The sequence below is a fragment of the Hyla sarda genome, chromosome 1 (genome assembly GCF_029499605.1).
Source record: "Hyla sarda isolate aHylSar1 chromosome 1, aHylSar1.hap1, whole genome shotgun sequence".
Classification (NCBI taxonomy): Eukaryota; Metazoa; Chordata; class Amphibia; order Anura; family Hylidae; genus Hyla; species Hyla sarda.
Genome location: NC_079189.1, coordinates 120,308,716 through 120,334,318, shown reverse-complemented (window position 1 = coordinate 120,334,318; position 25,603 = coordinate 120,308,716). Strand labels below are relative to the sequence as shown.

The 25,603-nt window shown below is 40.2% G+C and overlaps 1 protein-coding gene across 1 annotated transcript; it reads left to right on the top strand.

Moving 5' to 3' along the window:
• The first annotated feature begins 3,476 nt into the window (after positions 1 to 3,476).
• LOC130302423 (uncharacterized) lies at positions 3,477 to 7,266 on the top strand. The gene is made up of 2 exons (XM_056551710.1): positions 3,477 to 4,572; positions 6,997 to 7,266. Exons 1-2 carry the CDS (start codon positions 3,856 to 3,858, stop codon positions 7,015 to 7,017), a joined length of 738 nt encoding a protein of 245 aa, XP_056407685.1. The 5' UTR covers positions 3,477 to 3,855; the 3' UTR covers positions 7,018 to 7,266.
• Positions 7,267 to 25,603: the final 18,337 nt, after the last annotated feature.

The window sequence follows — 25,603 nt, the reverse complement described above, 5'->3', positions numbered from 1 at the left end:
TTTCTATTCCAAGTAGAGCTATCATGAGACACAAAAGCCAAATCCTTGCTCCTGACACCCTTTACTAAGCCATAAGTTGAACTCCTTATTGGGCCTCTGCCTATCATTCTGAATGTTATGCACAGGCAGAACTTCAGAAAATGAAACAGTGGTTGCAAAATCCTGTACATCATTACCAAGTGTGATAAAAGATTCCTTCACCTCTGAAACTTCCTTGCAAGGCAGGTCATTTTTCCCTAGATGGAAAAGAACATACATGTCCCCTTTCTGCTTTGCTTGCTTAACAATATTACCATTTACTGTTATCTCCTTTTTTTTTTTTTTTAAATACCCACCATTTTTCTCTTTTGATTTTAACCCTTTCCCGTGTATGACACATATTTACATTATGGGTGGGAATATGTTAACGATTAGCCTTAACAATGTATTAAGCAAGCACTGGAGCTGCATTTGCTTTATAGATGGTGAGAGATGGCTGCTATCAGTAGCCTGGACTCACCACTAATGCCAGACAACAGCAATCATGATCATGTGAAGCCTCTATGGTAGCAACTGTTTTTATTCATCCTAGAAGAGAATGTCTATTAATGTGGTTAAAAAAATATTCAACCTTATTTAAAGTCAACTTTTACCAACAATGAGAGGATCTTTGTGACAAAGACTGGGACTTTGTTCTCAGTAATAAAAGTACACAAGCGATATATTTTTGAAGCATCCTAAATAGATTGTGTGAATGATACATAACCTATGGGAATAAACGTGTTACAAATAGAGGAAAACGAATGTTGTTAACGAAAATAGTTAGGGATGCGATAATTTATAAGAGGAAAGCATTCAGACTACTAAAACAAAAAGGTTGCAGGCAGGTGTTAAAAAAATAATACATTCTGTAATTTTGTAATTAGCAAAAATTGCAACAGAGAAAAAAATTGCCACATAAAGTAAAAGGAACCTAAAAATTATTCTTCACCAAAATAAATAATAAGAAGCTTAAAACTGAAAATGTTGGCCCATTAAGAAATAGTATGGGTGTAAAGGTAGAGGAGCATAAAAAAAGGCCAATCTACTAAATGCTTATTTTATACTGTATTTACATAGAAAAAGCCCTCTGCATGCCTGGTTATTAAGGATTGTCAGTATCCTCTTTGCTATCATTCTAGGCTAGATATAAATTTTGTTAGTCACTCCTTGCTCTCTTTCTCTCCAAGGCCTTTCATAAGTATTATAGTCTGGTCAGATCACACACCAGTGCTTGCCAAATTTCAGTTATTGGCTAGTGCTCGTTGTCCCTTAACCTAAAGGCTCAACAATCACTTTCTCAAGGATACTCTCTGTAAAGAGAAGTTCTAAAGAAACATTGCTGACTTTCTTGAGATTTATAGGTCTGATGATACTTTAGCGCCTATGAAGTCAGAAGCGCTCAAATACGCTGATCTCTCCACATCCCTGTACCATGAAAACATTAGGGAATACCTCAATAAGCATAGTCTGCCCTCCTTGCCCCCTGGCCACTAGGATGCTCTGAAGGTGACATAAGGGCCAGAAGAACTGATATTTGTTATTCCAGGTCTTATGAAAGTCCAGGCTCAGACAATTTTACCACCCGTAAAATAGCTTTGGCACTACCTTATCGGCACCGATGTTGGCCTCCTATAATGCTATTGCTGATGGAGCCTGTTTCCTTCCTTCCACCTGATGGTGCATATCCCTATTATACCCAAGCCAGATAAAGATGTGAGTTGCTGCGGAAATTATCGTTCTATTTCTTTGTTTAATTTAGACATCAAAATCTACTCTAAGCTTCTGGGTCTAGGTTTGGGGTCCTTGCTTCCCTCCCTGATTTATTATGATCATATTGATTTTGTGTCTTGGAAGGAAACCAGAGGTAATGCTCTGATGACATTCTCTCTTGTCGCTGCTGCCAGATCCTATGACTACTCTGTATAGATGCCAACAAGGTATTTGGGACTTTGTGTGGTTTTGGAAGGACTTGACTTGATTCCGAACTTGCTATGTTATATCATGGTTTTCCACTCAGGTGTTTCTGCCCAGGTCAAGGTCAGCAGCATGCTTTCTTTCCTATCTTTAATGGCACCAGGCAGGGGTGCCTGCTTTATGTGATTGTCATGGAACATCTTACAGTGGCTCTGCAACAGAACCCTTGTCTTTTAGGCTTTGTTCTCTGTGGAAGCTTGCATAAATTGTCCCTTTATGTTGACAACCTCCTTTTTTATGTCACTTCTCCCCACACTTCCTTGCCTGCCCTAAAGTTGGGGCCCTATCTCACTTTAACACCCACAAATCAGAATTTATGAATGTTTTCTTGCCTCCAGAGGTTCTCTCATGAATTTCCTCTCAGTTTCTGTTTGAACTTCAGCACCACTCCTTACGATACTTTTATCTCATTGCTGATCTAAATGAGCTTTTCCAGGCCAATTTCCCCCCTTTACTATCAGTTATTAAACAGTGGCAGCTACTTACTTTTTCCTGGTTTGGACAAATGGCATCCCTAAGAATGAACTTACTCTCTAGGATTCTTAACCTGATGCAGACTCTACTTGTGGGTAAGTAAAGGTAAGAGGGCGGCACTGGATGTTTGCCGTGCACATGGAGGTTAACAAATCCAATCGTAGAAAAGACTCCCGGCACCGGCTTCTTTTTCAAATGCTTTTATTGTGCATATAACACACGCAAACGCAAGACGCGTTTCGGCTGCTTAGCCTTTTTCAATTGCATAAACCAAACTGAGCAAATACAATCTTATATAGTGTCACTTCCTGTCTCACGGACATCAGCTTAATTGTGATTGACAGGTATATAGACCAATAGATACAAGTGTAAACAAAAAACCAAAACATAGAAAACTGAAGTACACGTGGGTAATCTGTCAGACTTCCGCAAGTCCCGTATCTATGTGAGTATACTATGTATCTGAAATGCAAAAAGAGATATCAATTATTATAATAATAATCTGGTAATATGGACATATATAACTCTATGTCAGTAAATCATGATATGGCAATATGTGCTGTATGACAGTATATGAAACAAAGGATATGGAGCAGTATAATCATAATCTTGTGAGTTATGTCAGAAAACTTGTCAACTCATAGTCCCTATTCAAACCATTTGGTTCCAGTGTGTTTAATCTATGAATCCACGCGGCCTCTCTCTTACGTAGTATTTGTTTTATGTTACCCCCCCTCCTGGGTAAATGGACTTCCTCTACCACCTGAAATTTCAATTGTGATATATTATGACCCCTGTTTTTGAAATGTGCTGGTATGGGAAAAAGAAAATTTTCACAGCGGATCGTGGACTTATGGCGGTTTATGCGGTCTCCTATACGTTGTACTGTTTCTCCAACGTACAGGAGACCGCATGGACATTTTATGACATTTATGACATATTACCAGATTATTATTATAATAATTGATATCTCTTTTTGCATTTCAGATACATAGTATACTCACATAGATACGGGACTTGCGGAAGTCTGACAGATTACCCACGTGTACTTCAGTTTTCTATGTTTTGGTTTTTTGTTTACACTTGTATCTATTGGTCTATATACCTGTCAATCACAATTAAGCTGATGTCCGTGAGACAGGAAGTGACACTATATAAGATTGTATTTGCTCAGTTTGGTTTATGCAATTGAAAAAGGCTAAGCAGCCGAAACGCGTCTTGCGTTTGCGTGTGTTATATGCACAATAAAAGCATTTGAAAAAGAAGCCGGTGCCGGGAGTCTTTTCTACGATTGGATTTGTTAACCTCCATGTGCACGGCAAACATCCAGTGCCGCCCTCTTACCTTTACTTACTCTACTAAGGAGCGTGCACGGAGCACCACCAGATGTCGAATCCCATGTTTAGTGAAGACGATTCTGAACGGATCTTAGCTGATGTGGGTACTTCCGCGGATTTTCTGCAAATACCGGCTAGCGAGGTAAAGAAACGCAAACTGGAGCGGGAAGTGCGAAGATTGACATCATATGACTTGCATTCAGTGACTCTAGCGGAATATTACCGCACCAAGAAAATACCCCGGGGATTACGGGTATCATTGAGACCTACATTATTTTCTGATATACCAAGTTATTGTGATAAATTTGAACAGATATTGAATAAGTGTTCTATGGACATTATTCTCCTCACCATTGAGCAACTACAAGAAACTACAGCCACGATCAAAAGTGAAATCTCTACGATAGAGCAACAATTGAAAGATACATTAAAAACTGAAGATTTTGCGAATCTGAAGGAATCCCTCACCACACAGATTGATACCTATCGCAAGGAGTTGGAGCAAAGGAAACGTAAGAAATATTTAAGAGACACAGAGGATTACCTGCAGAACAAGGTGTACAGATGGAGGGATACATCTTTCAGAGGTTTTTACAGACCGCAACAAGGAGGAGATTACAGATCTTCCAGTTCTGGCAGCGATTATCCAACCTCTTCATATCGTGGTTCGCGTCCAAATTTTCGGCGACGCCCCCGGCGAGGAAGAGCAGACGCGGGGGGCGAAATCATAGGAGAACCGACAAGCAGCGTCATGACACGAGCTCAGGTAGGGAGACGTCACTTGTCATTAATATCTCCTCCAAATGCCTGAATCCCCAGGAAATGAAATTATTACAAAAGGGACTGTCTTTCAGTCCCACTAATAGATTGAAAACTTTTGATTTGGACATTTCATTAGAGCGGCTTTTCCGCAATATTCGTCTTAAGACTTTCTTTGCTGATAAGACTATCCAGACTGTGTCTAGTGAGGAGCAGAGTGGGATATTTAAATTGGAGGAGTTGGGACTTAGAAACAAAAGTTCCTTCATGCCACCCAAATCACAACATGCAGTGGAAACTTTTGTTAACCTTGTGAAAAATGATGTGACAACAGTGTCTAAACAAATACAGAATGTTGAAGGAAAAATGTTTAACAATTTATCTGCAGGTGAAAGGACGGCTCTTATGGATCTGATGTCAGACAAAATGATTACCATTAAGCCCGCAGATAAGGGCGGTTCAATTGTTGTTATGAATACTGAGCAATACAAAAATGAAATTTTACGCCAGCTGTCTGACAGAGATACATACGAGCCGTTATCTCACGACCCCTTGAATGCTATACAGAAACGTATTTTTGACATTGTTGACAATGCCTCACGGAATAATATAATTGATAAAAAAATGGGGGAATTCTTAATTAACACCTCACCCGTTACACCTGTGTTCTATACTTTACCTAAAATACATAAAGATCTGCACAATCCCCCGGGTCGGCCGATAGTGGCATCTGTCGACTCTGTCCTATCTCCTCTTTCGATTGTACTTGAAAAGGCATTGACACCACTGACTAAAAAAACGAAGGCATTTCTCCTAGACACAACAGATTTTTTACAGGCTTTATCAGTGATACATGAGGTCACACCGCAGACATGGCTAGTCACAATCGATGTGACTAGTTTATATACTTCTATTGAACATACCAAAGGCATTGAAGCAGTACAGTGGCTACTCGATGCAAGCACATATTCAGACATTCAGAAAACCTTTCTCTCTGAGCTGTTAAAAATTGTATTATATGACAATTATTTCCTATATGAGGACCAATTTTTTCTGCAGAAACGGGGATCAGCGATGGGGGCGAATGTGGCCCCCCCATACGCAAATGCCTATATGGCGTATTTTGAAGAACAATACGTTTTTTCTAATAATCTTTTCCAGACACATGCGAGAGCATGGAGACGTTTTATAGATGATATTTTCTGCGTATGGGAGGGGCCACATTCGTCACTCATGGAATTTTTTCAGGTCATAAATTATGTAAGACCCGAGCTGAAATTCACGATGTCAGAAAGTCAAGAAAAGGTGAATTTCTTAGATACGGTGGTTCTCAAAGATACACAGGGGGGACTTTATACTGACCTCTATCAAAAAGAGACGGATAGGAATAATTTATTACTTTATACCAGTGCCCACCCACCGGCAATAAAAAAATCTATCCCCCGGTCACAATATAAAAGGATTGAACGTATTGTCAGTGACACTAGTACAAAGCAGAGGCGTCTTCATGAGCTACAGGATAAATTCAGAGAGAGGGGGTACCCTGAGAGGATTTTACAAGAGGCCACTAATTCTAATCAAAGTATTAAAAGTCAGAGTGATAAGAGGATCCCTTTTGTTAGGACTTTTCATCCCCAACAATATAGGATTGATAAAATCATAAGGGACCACTGGCCAATCTTACAGAAATCATATCCTAACATAGAAGAATTTAAAACACCCCCACTCATATGTAATAAAAGACCACCCAATTTAAGAGACCATCTGGTAAGAGCCGACGTGGGCAGTAATAAAAAAGTACAGAAACAACATTTTCTGAAATCTCAAAAACAGGGGACATTCCCATGCTTACAGTGTGGTCAGTGTAGCAATGTGACCAGGGGAGATTACATCTCCCATCCTCATACAGGGAAGAAGATAGCAATAAAAGGTTTTTTCACCTGTAAGAGCCGGAATGTTATCTATGTCATAAAATGTCCATGCGGTCTCCTGTACGTTGGAGAAACAGTACAACGTATAGGAGACCGCATAAACCGCCATAAGTCCACGATCCGCTGTGAAAATTTTCTTTTTCCCATACCAGCACATTTCAAAAACAGGGGTCATAATATATCACAATTGAAATTTCAGGTGGTAGAGGAAGTCCATTTACCCAGGAGGGGGGGTAACATAAAACAAATACTACGTAAGAGAGAGGCCGCGTGGATTCATAGATTAAACACACTGGAACCAAATGGTTTGAATAGGGACTATGAGTTGACAAGTTTTCTGACATAACTCACAAGATTATGATTATACTGCTCCATATCCTTTGTTTCATATACTGTCATACAGCACATATTGCCATATCATGATTTACTGACATAGAGTTATATATGTCCATATTACCAGATTATTATTATAATAATTGATATCTCTTTTTGCATTTCAGATACATAGTATACTCACATAGATACGGGACTTGCGGAAGTCTGACAGATTACCCACGTGTACTTCAGTTTTCTATGTTTTGGTTTTTTGTTTACACTTGTATCTATTGGTCTATATACCTGTCAATCACAATTAAGCTGATGTCCGTGAGACAGGAAGTGACACTATATAAGATTGTATTTGCTCAGTTTGGTTTATGCAATTGAAAAAGGCTAAGCAGCCGAAACGCGTCTTGCGTTTGCGTGTGTTATATGCACAATAAAAGCATTTGAAAAAGAAGCCGGTGCCGGGAGTCTTTTCTACGATTCTACTTGTGGGTATACCAGCATCCTTTTTTGCAAAACTCTGTTCTCTTTGTTCCACATTTCTATGGTCTCTGAGTGACCCGATACTTATTCATAATGTATCGATCCATCGGAAGGAGAAAGGTGGGGTTGGTTTACCCAACTTTTGCCTGTATTATGCAGCTACAGTCTGTACCAGGGTATTGGATTTGTGCCATCATTCTTGACCGAAACAATGGGTGGCTTAAGACACCTATCCACCTGCGGCCTTTCTGTGGATATCACCTGAGTTTTGTCCTTTTTAATGTGTTTTTTTCCTATCTATTGAGGATTTTGCTCTTTTATTGAAAAGAAAGGTCTCTCCTCTAGACCGCTTCTCCTCTTATTGGGTTTTCCCCCTGGATCTAAACCCCATTTTTGTCAGTTCCTTTTAGGTCATGACTAGGTCTCTCTGTTCTCTCACTCTCAACAACAGGATTGTGGTTTCTCTATGGAAGGCTCCATTATTCCAATTCCTCTCTGTTGCCTACCCACCTTTTGTAGACAGCTTACTACTTTTGAGCAGTTGTGTACCCTCTCTTCTCCCCTATCTAAAACTGTTTCCGTGGTCTCCAGAGTACTTCGAACATAGATAGAGGCTGTCCTTTGCTGCGAGAGTGATCTGGTTAAGATTTGAATCTTTTCAAGATGCTTCTTGTCACACAAAAAAATTGTTCTGTTTCTACCAGTATGCAAGAGGAATTAGAGAGGAATTTCAAAATAGAAAATACAGATGTCGAGAATGGGTGCATGAGATGTTTCCCTCAGCTTCTGCCACATATTGGTGCTACACAACAATAGTTGTCTCATATTTGCAAACATGGTGGGATCCGCCCTTTCTGGACATCTGTCTTTGACCTCTTTAATCAGGTTTGCTCAGACTCATTTCTCCTTTGTCTGAGAGTGTTATATTATCTTATTTCAGGCTCAACCTAAAAGGCTAGGAAAAGTTTGTTGAGACTTTTTCTTAGTGCCATTAAGTGTCCCTTTATAAATTGTCCTACTATGACACTGAAAATCTACAGTGACGTCCTCACGGGTGGAATTTGAAACTTTGAACCGCATTTGCAGAATGGAGGTGCTGATGTCGAATGACGGGATGAGTCAGACACCTTTTTTTTTTTTTTTTTTAGCTTTTAGTACCCCTGTTATGTTTTAGGCATGCGTTGGAGTGTGTCCGCTCGGTTGCTTAACACCCCTTCCTTGCCCTTCCCTCCATTTCTTATGTGTTTCCTTCTTTCTTTTTCTTTCTCTCTTTTTGTCCATCATCTCACTTTTCTTTGCTGTTTGTTTGTCTCTTTTTGTTTTTCTTTTTGCTAACCTCTTTGTCTGCTAAAGTTTTTTCCTGCAAAGTTGTTGAAATTCTTCAATTACAGACTGTAGGCATGTCTTTTATTGGTATGGACTCTCAGGCATTGGACTAGTTGGACTGTAATATTCCTTTTATTTCTGGTTTTGTTGGTCCTGTGGAGTTGTGTTCAAATGTTTGTAAGTTCAGGTGACCAATACTATAGATGCCTTTATCTACTTTTGGATTTGCATGTCCTTTTTTGTTGTGGTTTTCTATTTCAGTTTTTTTTCTTATTAACAAACACAGATTTTCCATAAATACCTCTCTTGAGTCTACATTGGCTCGCTAGAAAATGTTTTTTTTAAAGCTCTGGATATGAACTAGCCAATTAACTTCATGTTGTCTCTAGATTTCTGGATCCACTAGCACGCTTTAAGCCACCTAAATATATTAGTAGTTGTATACTGCAAGAAAAAATGTAGTTAGAATTTTGGTTTCTTTGTTTCTTCTCCCACCCTTTTCTCTCCTTCTTTTATTGTTCTCATTTGTTCTGTCTTCAGTCTACCCAATCATTTATGTTCACCTAAAGCATATATATTTTTACCATTGAAGTAACCTTCCTTCATTTTTGGTTGTGATTCTGGATCCTCCTTTTTCATTAAGTTTCTCCTGCAATGCTAAAGAGGACAACTAGACCATCTCCTCTATGCTATTTTATCTATGTTACTTTTTAGCATTTCATATGTTGTTATTTTGTGTCTCTTATTTATCCTTAGGCCAGGCTCACACTACAGAATTTCCGAACGCTACTCCATTTTAAAATTCTGCACGGAAATTCTGGTGCAGATGAGTCCCACTGCATCCATGCAGAAAATCCCCTAAAAAATTCTTCCAGAACGTTCAACTCATTCAATGATCTGTTGGATCTCCGCTCCTCGGACATTGCTGTCTATGGGGACGGCAATGTCTGCACGGTTCTAGCATCGACTGATTCAGTCGGTGCTGGCCGCTGCTGGCTGCACTCGGAATCTCCAGCTGGATTTTTTCCGCCTGGAGATTCTATAGTTTGAACTCTGCCCAAAGGACACAGCCAATTTCATTTTTGTATTTTTTTCCCCTTCTTCTAAGAGGCATAACAATTTTATTTTTCCATCCACAAACCCATATGAATTTTAGTTTTTTGTGCGACCAATTGTAATTTGTAATTACATCACTCATTTTACCATAAAATGTATAGCAAAGAAAAAAAAATTTGACGCTGTACAATATGAAGCTGTACACAAATGACATTTTGGCCCAGATTTATCAAACTGTGAGAGAAAAAATAGAGTGATTTTCCCACAGCAACCAATCACAGCTCAGCTAACGAGCTCTGGTAAAGTGAAAGCTGAGCTGTGATTGGTTGCTGTGGGAAAATCACTCTATTTTTTCTCTCACACTGTTTGATAAAACTGGGCCATTATCTTCATTCTGTGGGTCAATTAAATTAAATACCCATGATACCCATGTTTACATGCCTTTCCATTATTATACTGCTTTAAAAAAAAAAAAAAAATGCAATCTTTTTACTTACAAAATAAGTATGTTTAAACTTGCCAAATTTGACAACCTACAACTTTCAAACCTTTCCATATACAGGGATTGCAACGTGATCTGTAGTTTTATTGGAACCACTTTTGCATATATGGGACTTTTTAATTGCTTTTTATAAAAAATTTTGGAATGTGATGTGACCAAAAAGCAACCTTTTTTAAATTTTTTTTTTTATTTTTTTTTACGCTGTTCACCGTACAGGATCATTAATACAATATTTTGACAGTCCGGACATCTATGCATGTGCCAAAATCCAGCATGTTTTTTAAAAAAATGTAAAATTTTGAAAAAATATTTTTTGGTAATTATTTGGGTGAAATGAGAAAAGGGGGGGGGATATACATTTTTATTGAGGGAGGTGCTTTATTCACTTTTTTTTAACCATTTGTTCTACTTTTCTTTTGTCCCCATATGGAATAATTTATAGCAATCATTAGATTGCTAAAACAGTTCAGTGCTATGCCTAGGCATAGTACTGTTCCCGGATCAAGGAACAGGTGCAAATGACGTGTAGTCCCAGCACTGTTATTATGAATAGAGGTACCAAAAACAAAAATCACCGAAAGCACTACGCCTCTAATAATCACAATCAAAGGCATAGCACTGATCAGAACAATTGATGCTCTGCTTTTCTGGTCTGCTAGAAGAAGATCCCGTTAGAGTGAAAGGAGTCAAGTGAGGGAATCTCAGGCCACCATCTTGGTTTACCAGATCTCCGTGGTCGTGCTGCAGGTGGTCCGATGAGCCATAAAATGCCACAGATGCCATGATCAGTAATGCTTGCGGCATCGGAAGGGTCAATGGCGGGCATCAGCTCCATCGCTGATCTCAGATGCTATGAGCAACTGCTCAACTTCCATGGGTTTTAAATATTCAGTAAAAAGTTTAGATAGTCAACCAAATACTTTTTTATACTGAGTACAGGTGAATGGTCCACACTGTTCTAAAACACCAAGAGGGACATTTATCGATGAAGGTAGAGCTTTTTGGGTGGGGGAGGGGGGGCTCATTGATTGTTACAGGTGCACCTAAGCACAGATTTGTGTGACATTCATTATGTGAGTTTAAGCAATTATGTGCAAATGTTCTTCATGGGGTGTTTTAGGAATTTCACTTTGCACTGGTAACAAATTTATCAGAGACGACTTTTACAGAAAAAGTCCCATATCCCTCAAATGCACCGCAAATCTACACCAACTTGTCATCAGTTGTAGCATCAGTTGCTTCCAGATCTAGGCTGAGTTCACCTTTGCCGGATGCCGGACATATGTGAACCCAGCCTTACAAAACTGCCATTGGAGAGCATTTTTTAACCTCTTCAGGACATAGGGCGTATGGATACGCCCTGCATCCCGAGTCCTTAAGGACCGAGGGCGTATCCATACGCCCGTGGGAATTCCGGCCCCCACCGCTAGCCGGTTGGGGACCGGAGCCGGATGCCTGCTGAAATCGCAAAAAGGGCATGCTGGGAGCTGTAGTTATGCAACAGCAGGAGGCAGACCACCACAACTCCCAGCATTCCCTTATGGGCATGCTGGGACTTGTAGTTTTGCAACAGCTGGAGGCACATTCTTTCTATGGAAAAGTGTACCTTCAGCTGTTGTGTAACTACAACTCCCAGCTTGCACAATCAGCTAAAGTGCATGCTGGGAGTTGTAGTGGTGCATCTGGTGGTTGCATAACTACAACTCCCAGCATGCCCGTTGGCTGTCGGTGACTGCTGAGAGTTGTAGTTTTGCAACAGTTGAAGGCACACTGGTTGTGAAACTCAGAGTTTTTTTTTGCCTAACTCAGTGTTTCACGACCGGTGTGCCTCCAGCTGTTGCAAACTACAACTCTCAGCAGTCACCGTACACCATGCACCGTACATGCTGGGAGTTGTAGTTTTGCAACAGCTGGAGGCACACTGGTTGTGAAACACTGAGTTAGGTCACAAACTCAGTGATACATAACCAGTGTGCCTACAGTTGTTACAAAACTGCAACTCTCAGCAGTCACCGACAGCCAACGGGCATGCTGGGAGTTGTAGTTATGCAACAGCTGGATGTCCCCCCCCCCCCCAATGTGAACGTACAGGGTACACTCACATGGGCGGAGGATTACAGTAAGTATCTGGCTGCAAATTTGAGCTGCCGCAAACTTTCTGCTGCAGCTCAAATTGCCAGCGAGAAACTACTGTGAACCCCCGCCCGTGCGACTGTACCCTAAAAACACTACACTACACTACCACAAAAAATAAAATAAAAAGTAAAAAACACTACATATACACATACCCCTACACAGCCCCCCTCCCCTCCCCAATAAAAATGAAAAATGTCTGGTACGCCACTGTTTCCAGAACGGAGCCTCCAGCTGTTGCAAAACAACTCCCAGTATTGTCGGACAGCCGTTGACTGTCCAGGCATGCTGGGAGTTTTGCAACAGCTGGAGGCACCCTGTTTGGGAATCACTGGCGTAGAATACCCCTATGTCCACCCCTATGCAATCCCTAATTTAGGCCTCAAATGCGCATGGCGCTCTCACTTTGGAGCCCTGTCGTATTTCAAGGCAACAGTTTAGGGTCACATATGGGGTATCGCCGTACTCGGGAGGAATTGTGATACAAATTTTGGGGGGTATTTTCTGCTTTTACCCTTTTTAAAAATGTAAAATTTTTGGGAAAACAAGCATTTTAGGTAAAAAAAAATTTTTTTTTTTACATATGCAAAAGTTGTGAAACACCTGTGGGGTATAAAGGTTCACTTAACCCCTTGTTACGTTCCCCGAGGGGTCTAGTTTCCAAAATGGTATGCCATGTGGTTTTTTTTTTGCTATCCTGGCACCATAGGGGCTTCCTAAATGCGGCATGCCCCCAGAGAAAAATTTGCGTTCAAAAAGCCAAATGTGACTCCTTCTCTTCCGAGACCTGTAGTGCGCCAGCAGAGCACTTTTCACCCCCATATGGGGTGTTTTCTGAATCGGGAGAAATTGGGCTTCAAATTTTTAGGGGTATTTTCTGCTATTACCCTTTTTAAAACTACAAATTTTTGGGGAAAACAAGCATTTTTGGTAAAATTTATTTATTTTTTTTTACATTTGCAAAAGTCGTGAAACACCTGTGGGGTATTAAGGTTCACTTTATCCCATGTTACATTCCCCGAGGCGTCTAGTTTCCAAAATGGTATGCCATGTGTTTTTTTTTTGCTGTTCTGGCACCATAAGGGCTTCCTAAAGGTAACATGCCCCCCAAAAACCATTTCAGAAAAACGTACTCTCCAAAATCCCCTTGTCGCTCCTTCCCTTCTGAGCCCTCTACTGCGCCCGCCGAACACTTTACATAGACATATGAGATATGTGCTTACTCGAGAGAAATTGGGCTACAAATACAAGTAAAAATTTTGTCCTTTTACCCCTTGTAAAAATTCAAAAATTGGGTCTACAAGAACATGTGAGTGTAAAAAATGAAGATTGTGAATTTTCTCCTTCACTTTGCTGCTATTCGTGTGAAACACCTAAAGGGTTAAAACGCTGACTGAATGTCATTTTTAATACTTTGGGGGGGGTGTAGTTATTATAATGGGGTCATTTATGGGGTATTTCTAATATGAAGACCCTTCAAATCCACTTCAAACCTGAACTGGTCCCTGAAAAATACTGAGTTTGAAAATTTTGTGAAAAATCGGAAAATTGCTGCTGACCGTTGAAGCCCTCTGGTGTCTTCCAAAAGTAAAAACACGTCAATTTTATGATGCAAACATAAAGTAGACATATTGTATATGTGAACCAAAAAAAAATGTATTCGTAATATCCATTTTCCTTACAAGCAGAGAGCTTCAATGTTAGAAAAATGCTAAATTTTCAAATTTTTCATCAAATTTACGGATTTTTCACCAAGAAAGGATGCAAGTATCGACAAAAATTTACCACTATGTTAAAGTAGAATATGTCACGAAAAAACAATCTCGGAATCAGAATGATAACTAAAAGCATTCCAGAGTTATTAATGTTTAAAGTGACAGTGGTCAGATGTGCAAAAAACGCTCCGGTCCTTAAGGCCAAAATGGGCTCCGTCCTGAAGGGGTTAAAGGTTGTAGGGGAGTAATTTCTGAACTTTTACCAACGTGCACCAGATTTATCAACTTCTGTGCAACATTATGATACATAGATACCAGGAAAGCAAAACTAAAGTGAAAAAAATCTCCACAACACACTTCCAAAAGACTGTGATAACTAGAGGCAACCGGGCACAGTCCAACCTCTAACAGTAACAAGTGGGACAAGTCAGCGGCTATAAAAAGCTCCTAGTTGTGCAGTTCGATAAATACAGTCCAAATAACAGTAGTAGCAAGAAAGATAGATTGTGCACTCACCCTCCGGATAAAAGACTGTAGCTTTATTTCATATACAAACGATTAAAATCCAATATTCTGCAGAGCAGAGCAAACAAACAGGCAGGAGCATCTCACTGGGCGACGGCGGCCGTTCCATGCACAGCAGCGCATCATCAGCCCCATTGGTGACGTCAGTCTCCTGGCAGGTGTGCCCTATATACATATTGTGCAGGTACAAAAAGACATGACAAAACAAAGAAAAAACAAACAAAAACAATACTGTGCAACAAAACATTTAAAAGCAAACCTGAATTGCTGAAAGAGTTACAAAAACACATTTAACTCATTCCGCTCATTTAATATGTGTGGCCCATTAGCTTCCAAATGCATAATACACCAAGCCTCCCTCTGCAGCAGGCATAGATCTATCTATCTGTCTATCTCCTCCTTTTCTTGGTGGATAGACCCTTTGTATGCCTGCAAACTTAATGCATTGGGTATCGCTGTTGTGGCACTGCCTCAGATGTTCAATGAAACGGGTTGCTCCAATCCCCGTTCTCACTGACCTGACATGTTCTCATACTCTTTCAAATAGTCTATGTTTGGTTTTCCCAATGAAAAAAATATCTAGACAAGGTATGTGGACTTGCAGGTAATTAATTATCTTACTGTAATGTCATGAGCACCTAATTGAAACACTTTTTCTGACACTAAGATTGCAGAAAGAACCACTCTTACATTTCATATTCTTCAGCAGGGTAGCGATGGTTTTATTACTCCTATATGTAATTAGTGTTGGGTGCGAATATTCGCGATGCGAATATTTATCGCGAATATTGCATATTCAGGAATTTGCGATTATTGTGACTATAGCACTAAATATTTGCAATTACGAATATTCGCATTTTTTTTCACAGTATACATCACAGTGATCATCCCTCCCTGCTTCCAGCTTGTGGTGTAAACAAGGCTCCAATACTAGTTACTGTCTCAGACTGGTGGGGGGCCGCGCAATTTGTTCCCTCCCTTCTTTTAGTTCTTTTATCACGCGATATTGCGCATGCGCATGCAAATCTTATGGTGAATGGGCATGCGCATGCAAATTTTATGGTGCATGGTAAAAAAAAAGGCTGCAAATATTGCCAATATGCGAATTTTATATGACGAATATTCATCCATATATTCGCGAAATATCGCAAATTCTAATATGGCCTATGCCGCTCAACACTATGTGATAACTGGCTGTCTGAAGGCTACATCTCTAATTGCAACATCCTGTTCTAACATGTATAAATTCTTCCTGATGACCCGATTAATAACTCCATTCATTGGTGTATTTTTAATGAAAAAATAAAACTTATTTTTCAGTGTTGCTTGTACAGGAGCTCTTTACGATTCACCCGCTCACTCTTTTTATAGGCATCTTCTATCACATCTTCTGGGTAGCCTATCTCATGCAGTCTGTTGCTGAAATAGAGAGCCTGACTCCGATATGTGTTAATATTGCTGTTGATGCACTTCAGTCTCAAGAACTGGCTGTATGGGATACTCCTCTTTATATGTTGGGGATGGGAACTTTAGAAATGCAATAAAGCATTTTGGGAGGTTTTCTTTCTTAAACCAGTGACTGGTTGCTGTAATTGAGACATCCAAAAAATCAAGGGTTTTTCCTCCAAAGGGGTAACGCCCCCTCCCATAGACTTGCATTAAGGGGGCAGGCCGTGACATCATGAGAGGGCAGAGCCAGGACGTCACAATGCTCCGGTCCCTGTATCACCGGTCATTACTCACAGAGCGAGTTTGCTCTGTGCAGTAATGATAGCGGGGTGCTGCAGCGGAGATCCTGGGGTCCCCAGCGGCGGGACCCCCGCGATCTGACATATTATCCCCTATCCTTTGGATAGGGGATAAGATGCTAGGGGCGGAGTACCCCTTTAAGTTGGTTTCTGGGGCGATCCCGGTTGTTCCAAGTTACATTTTTCCCTTTCTTCGCTTTCCTCTCTGAAATATTTCTTCTCCTTCCCCTCTTCATTTTACATCTAAAGGGACCATTCGGGGAGGCTCTGCACTGCTGGTGGTCGGAGGGTTATCATTAGAGCCAACTGATGCGCTTGAGTCTGAATCTATAGTCAGGTACCGTATATCCCGGCGTATAAGATGACTTTTTAACCCCAAATTTTCTTCTGAAAAGTCAGGGGTCGTCTTATACGCCGGGTATTGGAGTCCGGCATAGGAATACTTATGATTATCTGCCCGGGCCGACTCCTGTGTGCGGCTGCAGGCGGGGGCCGGCCAGAGCATGTACAAACTAATAACTGTATACTTAAAAACCAGGGTGCCTCCAGCTGTTGTGAAACTACAACTCCCAGCATGCCCGGACCGGCAAAGGCTGTCCAGGCATGCTGGTAGTTGTAGTTTCACAACAGCTGGAGGCACCCTGGTTTTTAGTATACATGAATTAGTTTTTACATGCTCTGGCCGGCCCCCGCCTGCAGCCGCACACAGGAGCCGGCCCGGGCAGATAATCATAAGTATTCCTATGCCGGACATCCCTGTGTCCTGAAAAATCTTTTCGGGACATAAGGATGTCCGCGGGTCACTAACCATTCCCCGGCCGCCGTGCGTCCTCCTCCGGTCCTTCTGCGATTCTCCACCTCTCTATGGTTGTACGCACGGAACGTCAGCTCCTCCACTTTACTTACCTCCAGTTTTTCATGGTTGCCTCTGATGTTCTGCTTCAGTCCCCAGCTGCGATCCTCTTCATTTCAGAAATCGTGTTGCCGAGGCCCGGTGGGATGTTGGGGCCCAGAGAGTCACACCGAACCAGATAGCCTTTGTCTAATACCTAAAGTAAGGCTACTTCTATGGGGACTTAAAAATAGTGTAAAAAATGTGTTAAAAAAATGAATCAATAAATAACTAATAATTATAAATGTGAATTAACCCCTTCCCTAATAAACAATTGACTTTTCAAAAAAGTTTAAATGAAATAAAGTATTTTTTTATATGAAAAAACAAACAACGTTCCTCTAGTAAAAACTAAAAAAAGTTTTTCTTTTAAATAGTTTTTTATTATTTGTTTTAACAAAGAAAAACAAATATAACATACAAGTCTTTACAATAAGATAATTAAAGATACATGTGAATAATGGAACAATGGAACTCTTGACCCTACAATAATTTCAAGAAATCCCAACAACTTGCCTATAACACCCTTTTTTCCATTAAGAAAAAAAAAAAAACAACCCTGTCACATGACATTGAAAAAAAGTATTGGTAATTGGTATCAGCGGGTACTTTTAAAAAAGTATCGGTACTTGTACTCGGTCTTAACTAGACGTCTCTAGTATTCAGTTTTCTTTATAGTCACATGCTTATTAAAGGAGTAGTCTAGTGCAGACTATTTCTCCTCAGTTTTCCCGGGACTGAATAAAAAAAATTAAACTCACCTTCCTGCATTCCCACGGAGCTCTGCTACAGCTGATCGGTCCTTTGGTCCCGTCTTCTGCTTACTTCCATGTGCACGGCACTCAGCCTATCACCAGCCGAGGCGGGACATCGCTGTGGCTGGTGATAGCCTGAGCGCCATGTGACGATCTGTGCACACGGAAGAAGGAAGAAGATAGGACCGGAAGAACAATCAGCTGTAACAGCACTCCGGGGAATGCAGGAAGTTTGCGTGAAAGTTTGTTTTCATATTTTCTTCAGCCCAGGCACAACGGAGGAGGAATAGTCTGCACTAGACTACTCCTTTAAGTGATTTAGGTTTTCCAACTCCCAGAAAACTCCTTCAACTGAAATTAATCTAATCTGTATTAGAAAATACTTCTGAAGAAAAAAGATACAGATTTATGTTTTAAATTCTTTGGTGGCAATTTGGCTGCAGTTTAGAGCTGCACTACTGCACAGGAAAAATAAAGTCCAGCAGTCTGTGTCTGTGCCTGGTTTTTCTGGTAGAATTATTACAAAATGACTGGGATTTTGTCTGTGTGACCTTTATTATCATTGTTTCCACTGCTTTCCACTACTTTCTAAGATCACCTACATACAGAGTCTCTTCTAGAACATGTTATTTTGTGTAAGTTCTATTAACTACATGAAATATTTATCAATGTATGTAGCCACAATAATAATAATAATATCAGTAAATATGATAACAATATTATTAATAACTGTTGTTTCTACATTTGCAGCAGTAAATCCGTACGCTGCCTAAAACTTGCTAAAATTCTTCCTTTCATCAAAAAGCATAAGGTGGTGCACAGAGACATTGGGCCTCATTTACAAAGAGTTTCAGGTTTTTACTAGTGGGAAAAGTTGTTTCAGACTTGCAGGATTCCTCTGTATTTACTATTGGGAAAAGTCGGGAACATTTTCTGACCAGCTTTTTCTAGGTCGATATTTCCAGCCATTTACCCACAGGATTTTCTGTTAATTCAATAGTAAATTGGTCAGGTTGTGAAACCACGCCCCTTTTCAGACCGGCCACGCCCCCTTTGTGACAGACCATGCCCCCTTTTCGGCTTTTCACAGTTTCATGGGTTTGTTGGATTTTTCAGGTGCACACTGTCGCAAACTGGTGCAGACTGGTGCAGACATGTCTCAGACACTCTGCTCCAAAATAACCAGACAAAAAACGGTCGATTTCAGCTTAGTAAATGAGGCCCATTCTTGTATACTAGTGAGATAGGAACAAGGGATAGAGTCACTGACCCGCTGGATGCTTGAGTTCACTTGTCTTATTAATAACGTATAGTATAGTAAAGTATAGACACTAAAATAAAGGTTAGGCTACTTTTCAATCATTTCCATTTGACTTTTTTGGCTTTTTTTAATGCCCCCAAAATTCCATACTCACGTATTACTTTTTTTTTTTTACAAAAATGAGTGGTCAGATGTTATTTGGAAGGGTAGTTTTAAGACTTGACATTATTGCTATATGTTAAAACATTTCGTGCATACACAACCCATGTGAAAGCACCCTTGAAGGGTTATCAGAAAAATATTTTATATTTTAAAAGTGCTCATGGTGGTGGTTGCAGGGGATAATTATACTTGTTTCATCTGGTGTCAAACTGAAGTTTCAAGGCCACACTGCTGAGCTCCCTAATATGTGCGTTTCAACACATAAGAAATGCCTGCTCAACCAAACACTGGTTCAGTAGTGGCCATTTCCTATGTATCACGATGAAAGCAGGGGGCTCTCAGCAGCGAGGACTGGTACCATACGAACAGCATTAGCTGGGGGATCAGCAGCAGGCAAGTACAACTTTAAAAAAAAACTTTCTCCCACTATAAGCACTTTTAGATAACAAAAACAATTATTGTTTTTTAAATATGCATATATTCTTCTTTAAAAGTGTTAAAGGGGTTATCCAGTATATAAACGAAAAAGCAACAAGAGGTGCGCTCCTAGTGAGGACCGTTTATCATGAATGAAAAAAATGAAGTAAAGATGGGTTCTTACCCCTAGGTGTTGCGCTAAGAGCACAACACCTACAGTAGCGTCTGAATGGAGAAAGGAAGGTGGAACTGCTGCCACGAGGAACTTCCCGGTGTGACCGGTGGAATGAGATAGCAGGAAATATTGGAAAGTAAGTTCCTCTAAAGAAAGGCGCTGATTACCAGGAATGAAAGGTTACTTCTTTATTTGCAAGATACCTACATTCCCTAATATTTTAACCAACACTAACATAATGATTTTTAAATTTAAACTCATTTTATGAATAGTAAAATACATTGGATTAATACAATTTCAGTCTCCATGACACGTGGTTTTCCGGTTCTCCGGACGTTGTCATCAATTTCTTAGACTATAAATGTAACTCTTTTAATGAATATGTATGCCTGATGAAGATCCCTGTCCGGGATCGAAACGCGTTGCAAATAAAGAAGTAACCTTTCATTCCTGGTAACCAGCGCCTTTCTTTAGAGGAACTTACTTTCCAATATTTCCTGCTAAATGGGTTATCCAGGAATTGAAAAACAGACCTAATTTATTTTAAAGAACGCTCCCTGTCTGTCTCCACTTTGGGTGGGGTATTACAACTTGGCTCCATTCACTTCAATGGAACTGGGCTGCAGAACCACACCCAACCTGGAGACGGACAGGGAGCGGTCTTTGGTCTCAGTTTTTCAATTGCTGGATAACCCCTTTAAGCTTTAATACTGATATAGGTCAAGTGGCTTCAGGAAAAATATACATATGCATTAAAGATGCACTTCCAAGAATGTGATAATGTAGTTAACTCTATTGTTTCAATGCATCACATATACAGATATAGCAATCAGGTTTGTTATTGCATTAACTACATGTAATGCAATGTCAGAATTGTATGGCGATGATAAAAGGTGAATTAGTTAATTATTCCGGAGAAGGGACAGATGTTTCTACAAGGGGACAATTCCTATGTGACCGAAGTAATGGCATACACATGTTAAAATGCCCATGTTGGTTAGCCTATGTAGGGCAAACATCTAGATAAATTAAAAATAGAAAGCATGTATAAAAAACTAGGATGAAAGCATAATAAAATATGGAGAAAGATAAGTAACCAGGATTTTTTCATGCAAATACAAAGTTTCAGATATCAAATGGAACTTTGAAGAGATAAAGAGATAAAATGATGCAGAGCTGCAGATTAACAAAATTACGTTTTTGGGGGATTTGGAAAATACAGACATTAAAAGGAAACTGACAGCTGGTTCACCTGCACTTAACCCAATACACGGGGTTATAATGCAGGTGAACCAGATTAAAATGATCTATTACTCACCTGGAACGGTTCCACCATTCCGGTAATGCAGACGGTGTTAGCTTTCATTACTTGTATGAGCCAACATATCCAACATCCCTACCTCCTTCCCTTCTGTTCCTATATGCCTTTCCACCTCACGCTCACATGGGAAAAGGGGTCCCATGAATATTTACAAGGTGGGTGGGCATACAGGAGCAGAGGAGACAGAGACAGGGATGCTGGGTATGGCAGCTCCAGCCTCCATTGTGCAAATGGGGTTAATGACCATATTAGCAATGCAGGCTAAACATTGCTGTATTTCTGAAATGGTGGCACCGATCCAGTGAGTTATTCATCATTTTAATCTGGTTCACCTGACTATTTCCCTGTTTATTGGGTTTAGTGTGGGGGAACCAGCTGTCAATTTTACCTTTTCAATGAGGAATTTAGGTACAATGTCTACTTATAAGTGTAGTAAGGGGATGCTTTTGTATGAAAAAGGATGCTGTAACATGAATCGTTGTTATTTCTGCTTGTGTACTATGACCTGTATGTCAAAAAAGAGATAGCATTGGCTCTCACCCCCTGTAAAACATAGCTTTTATTTCTTCATTAAAATCATGCCCGCCGGTTGGGAAAGAACGACTCCAGCCAGAGACAAGAAAGTGACAGCCTGTTTCATGGATTCCCCTCTTCTACTGGGAGGCCAGAAGTGCCACCCACTTATTTCTTCTGTGGCAAGTGTTGGTTTATACTGTGACCTGTATCTTTAAATAATTAGCTATGACAATGCCAGATTTAATCTAGAAAAAACTATGGATAGACACTGAGTGTATATAAGAGCAATTATAACAACTAAAGTGCATGTCAGAGATAGGAGGCACACCCTGTGAAACTTTACTGGATTGACTGCTCACTGGAGAAGGTCTTCATTGTATCACACGCTTAAATGTCATTCACTTAAAGGGGTACTCCACTGGAAAACTTTTTTTTTTTTTTTAAATAAACTGATGCCAGAAAGTTAAACAGATTTGTAAATTACTTCTATTAAAAAATCTTAATCCTTCCAGTGCTTATCAGCTGCTATTATTATCCACAGGAAGTTCTTTACTTTTTGAATTTCCTGTCTGCCTGACCCCAGTGCTCTCTGCTGATACCTCTGTCCACTTAAGGAACTGTCCAGGGTAGGAGCAAATCCCCATAGCAAACCTCTCCTGCTCTGGACAGTTCCTGACATGGACAGAGGTGTCAGCAGAGAGCACTGTGGTCCGGCAGAAAGGAAATTCAAAAAGGAAAGAACTTCCTGTGGATCATACAGCAGCAGATAATTACAGGAATGATTAAGACTTTTTAATAGAAGTAATTTACAAATCTGTTTAACTATCTGGCATCAGTTGATATAAAAAAAAAATGTGTTCCAGTGGAGTACCCTTTTAAACTCTGATCTTTTAAATCTGTATTCTGATTTACCAGTAGCCTACACTTTATTTCATAATATGTGTGGTTCTTTATATAACACATTTAGAATTAGCAAATTAACTTAAAAGAGTTGTTTAGACTAAAAAAGCAACAGCCAGTGCACACAATCCCATGTTAATGGAGCACATTAAACATTTATTTTTCTAATCAACTGGTGCCAGAAAGTTAAACAGATTTTTAAATTACTTGTATATAAAATCTTCCAGTACTGCTGTATACTACAGAGGAAGTTGTATGGGTATTTTCTGACTGACCACAGTGCTCTCTGCTGAAACCTCTGTCCATGTCAGGAACTGTCCAGAGCAGAATAGGTATGCTTAGGGGATTTCCTTGTAAACTAGATAGTTCCTGACATGGGCAGAGGTGTCAGCAGAGAGCACTGTGGTCAGACTGAAAAGAACTACACAACTTTCTCTGCAGCATACAGCAGTTGATAAGTACTGGAAGGGTTACGATTTTGAAATAGAAGTAATTTACAAATCTGTTTACCTTTTTGACACCAGTAGATGTTTGTTTTCCACCAAAGTACCCCTTAAAGTAGTAGTCGAACAGTAAATTTTCTCCAAATTGCACTTCAAAAAATACTCAAAGGGGAGAATGTACAGGGTGGGCAATTTATATGGATACACCTTAATAAAACGGGAATGGTTGGTGATATTAGCGTCCTGTTTGTGGCACATTAGTATATGTGAGGGGGGAAACTTTTCAAGATGGGTGGTGACCATGGCGGCTATTTTGAAGTCTGCCATTTTGAATCCAACTTTTGTTTTTTCAATAGGAAGAGGATCATGGGACATATCAAACTTATTGTGAATTTCACAAGAAAAACAATGATGTGCTTGGTTTCAACGTAGCTTTATTCTTTCATGAATTATTTATGTGGTTTCCCGGTGGTTTCATACTGTGCCTTAGTTATTAGTCCCCAAAGTCCCTAGGACTGTCGGGGTTCGCTTCCCTAATTAACCCCTATTCACCCCTTAGTAACTTCATAAATATTATCTATATAAATATATGTATATGGTGTTACTCACTTGTTTTAGCGTCGCAGGACCTGCGGGTCATGTGACACGGTTCACAGAACTTTATAATTTGTTAAAGGACCTTTGGTGGTTCTAGTCAGGTGATCACCCCCAATCCATTGTAATGGTGAGTGACAGCTGATATGGACCAATCCAAAATGGCCAGCCCCTGCCCATATAAGGGAGCTGCGCCATTTTGTCGCTCTCTTTTTTCTGCGCTGCGCAGCAAGCAGCATCATTGCACTTGGGTTGCTGACTCTGGATGAGGTAGGACCTCCACAGCTTACAAGACAATTACTAGGCCTGCGCTACAGACGAATAGTTCTTACAATTTCCCACTATCTCCGCAAGATCTCTGGACCTAATCTAACCCCTATATCCAGCGGATCTATGCAAGTACAATCCTCCTAATCTTCAGATAACTTTCCGGTCCTAAGCAACTGTCAGTCACTGCTGTGCTGTGTATATAGACTCTGTTATCTGGACTGTTACCAATACTGCATGTACAGAAAATCTTCAGTAAAGTTCCTGCAAGTTTTATTCATTTATTTTACACCCACCTATCGCTCTTGGGAAGGGTGGTGATAGGCCCAGCATCACAACAGAGTTTTAACCCTCACCCTGACGTCATGAGTGACAAGGGTTAACAGCACCCTTTATTATACAGAACCACAACACCCCATATACCCTACAACCCCAGGCTATCACATTTACAAGTCTCTGACCACTTATAAAATGTGTTCAATGTGCTGCCCATTGTGTTGGATTGTCAATGCAACCCTCTTCTCCCACTCTTCACACACTGATAGCAACACCGCAGGAGAAATGCTAGCACAGGCTTCCAGTATCCGTAGTTTCAGGTGCTGCACATCTCGTATCTTCACAGCATAGACAATTGCCTGCAGATGACCCCAAAGATAAAAGTCTAAGGGGGTCAGATCGGGAGACAACCAACCTGACACCCATAATGTGATGGTGCACCATCTTGCTGGAAAAACTCAGGGAACATGCCAGCTTCAGTTCACAAAGAGGGAAACACATCATCATGTAACAATTTCGCATATCCAGTGGCCTTGAGGTTTCCATTGATAAAGAATGGCCCACTATCTTTGTAGCCCATATACCACACCATACCATCAATTTTTGTGTTCCAAAAGTCTTGGAGGGATCTATCCAATGTGGGTTAGTTTCAGACCAATAGCGGTGGTTTTGTTTGTTAAATTCACCATTCACATAAAAGTTTGCCTCATCATTTGTCCATTCTGCAGTACCTGAAACTACGGATACTGGAAGCCTGTGCTAGCATTTCTCCTGTGGTGTTGCCAACAGTGTGTGAAGAGTGGGAGAAGAGGTTTGCATTGACAATCCAACACAATGGGCAGCACATTGAACACATTTTATAAGTGGTCAGAAACTTGTATATAACTCATGAAAGAATAAGGTTACGTTAAAACCAAGCACATCATTGTTTTTCTTGTGAAATTCCCAATAACTATGATGTGTCACATGACCCTCTTCCTATTGAAAAAACAAATGTTGGATTCAAATTGGCCGACTTCAAAATGGCTGCCATGGTCACCACCCATCTTGAAAAGTTTCTCCCCTCACATATACTAATGTGCCACAAACAGGAAGTTAATATCACAAACCATTCCCATTTTATTAAGGTGTGTCCATATAAATGGCCCACCCTATATAATTTGTAGTGTTTTTTTGTGTGGTCTATCTGTAGGAGTTCAATTAGATGCTTAAATTAGAAACAGAAACCGCACTAGAAAAATTGTGCAAATTTCCCTCACCCCAAAAAATGTACATATAAAAAAAAGAAGTGGGTAAAAATTTGCACTGTGATGACA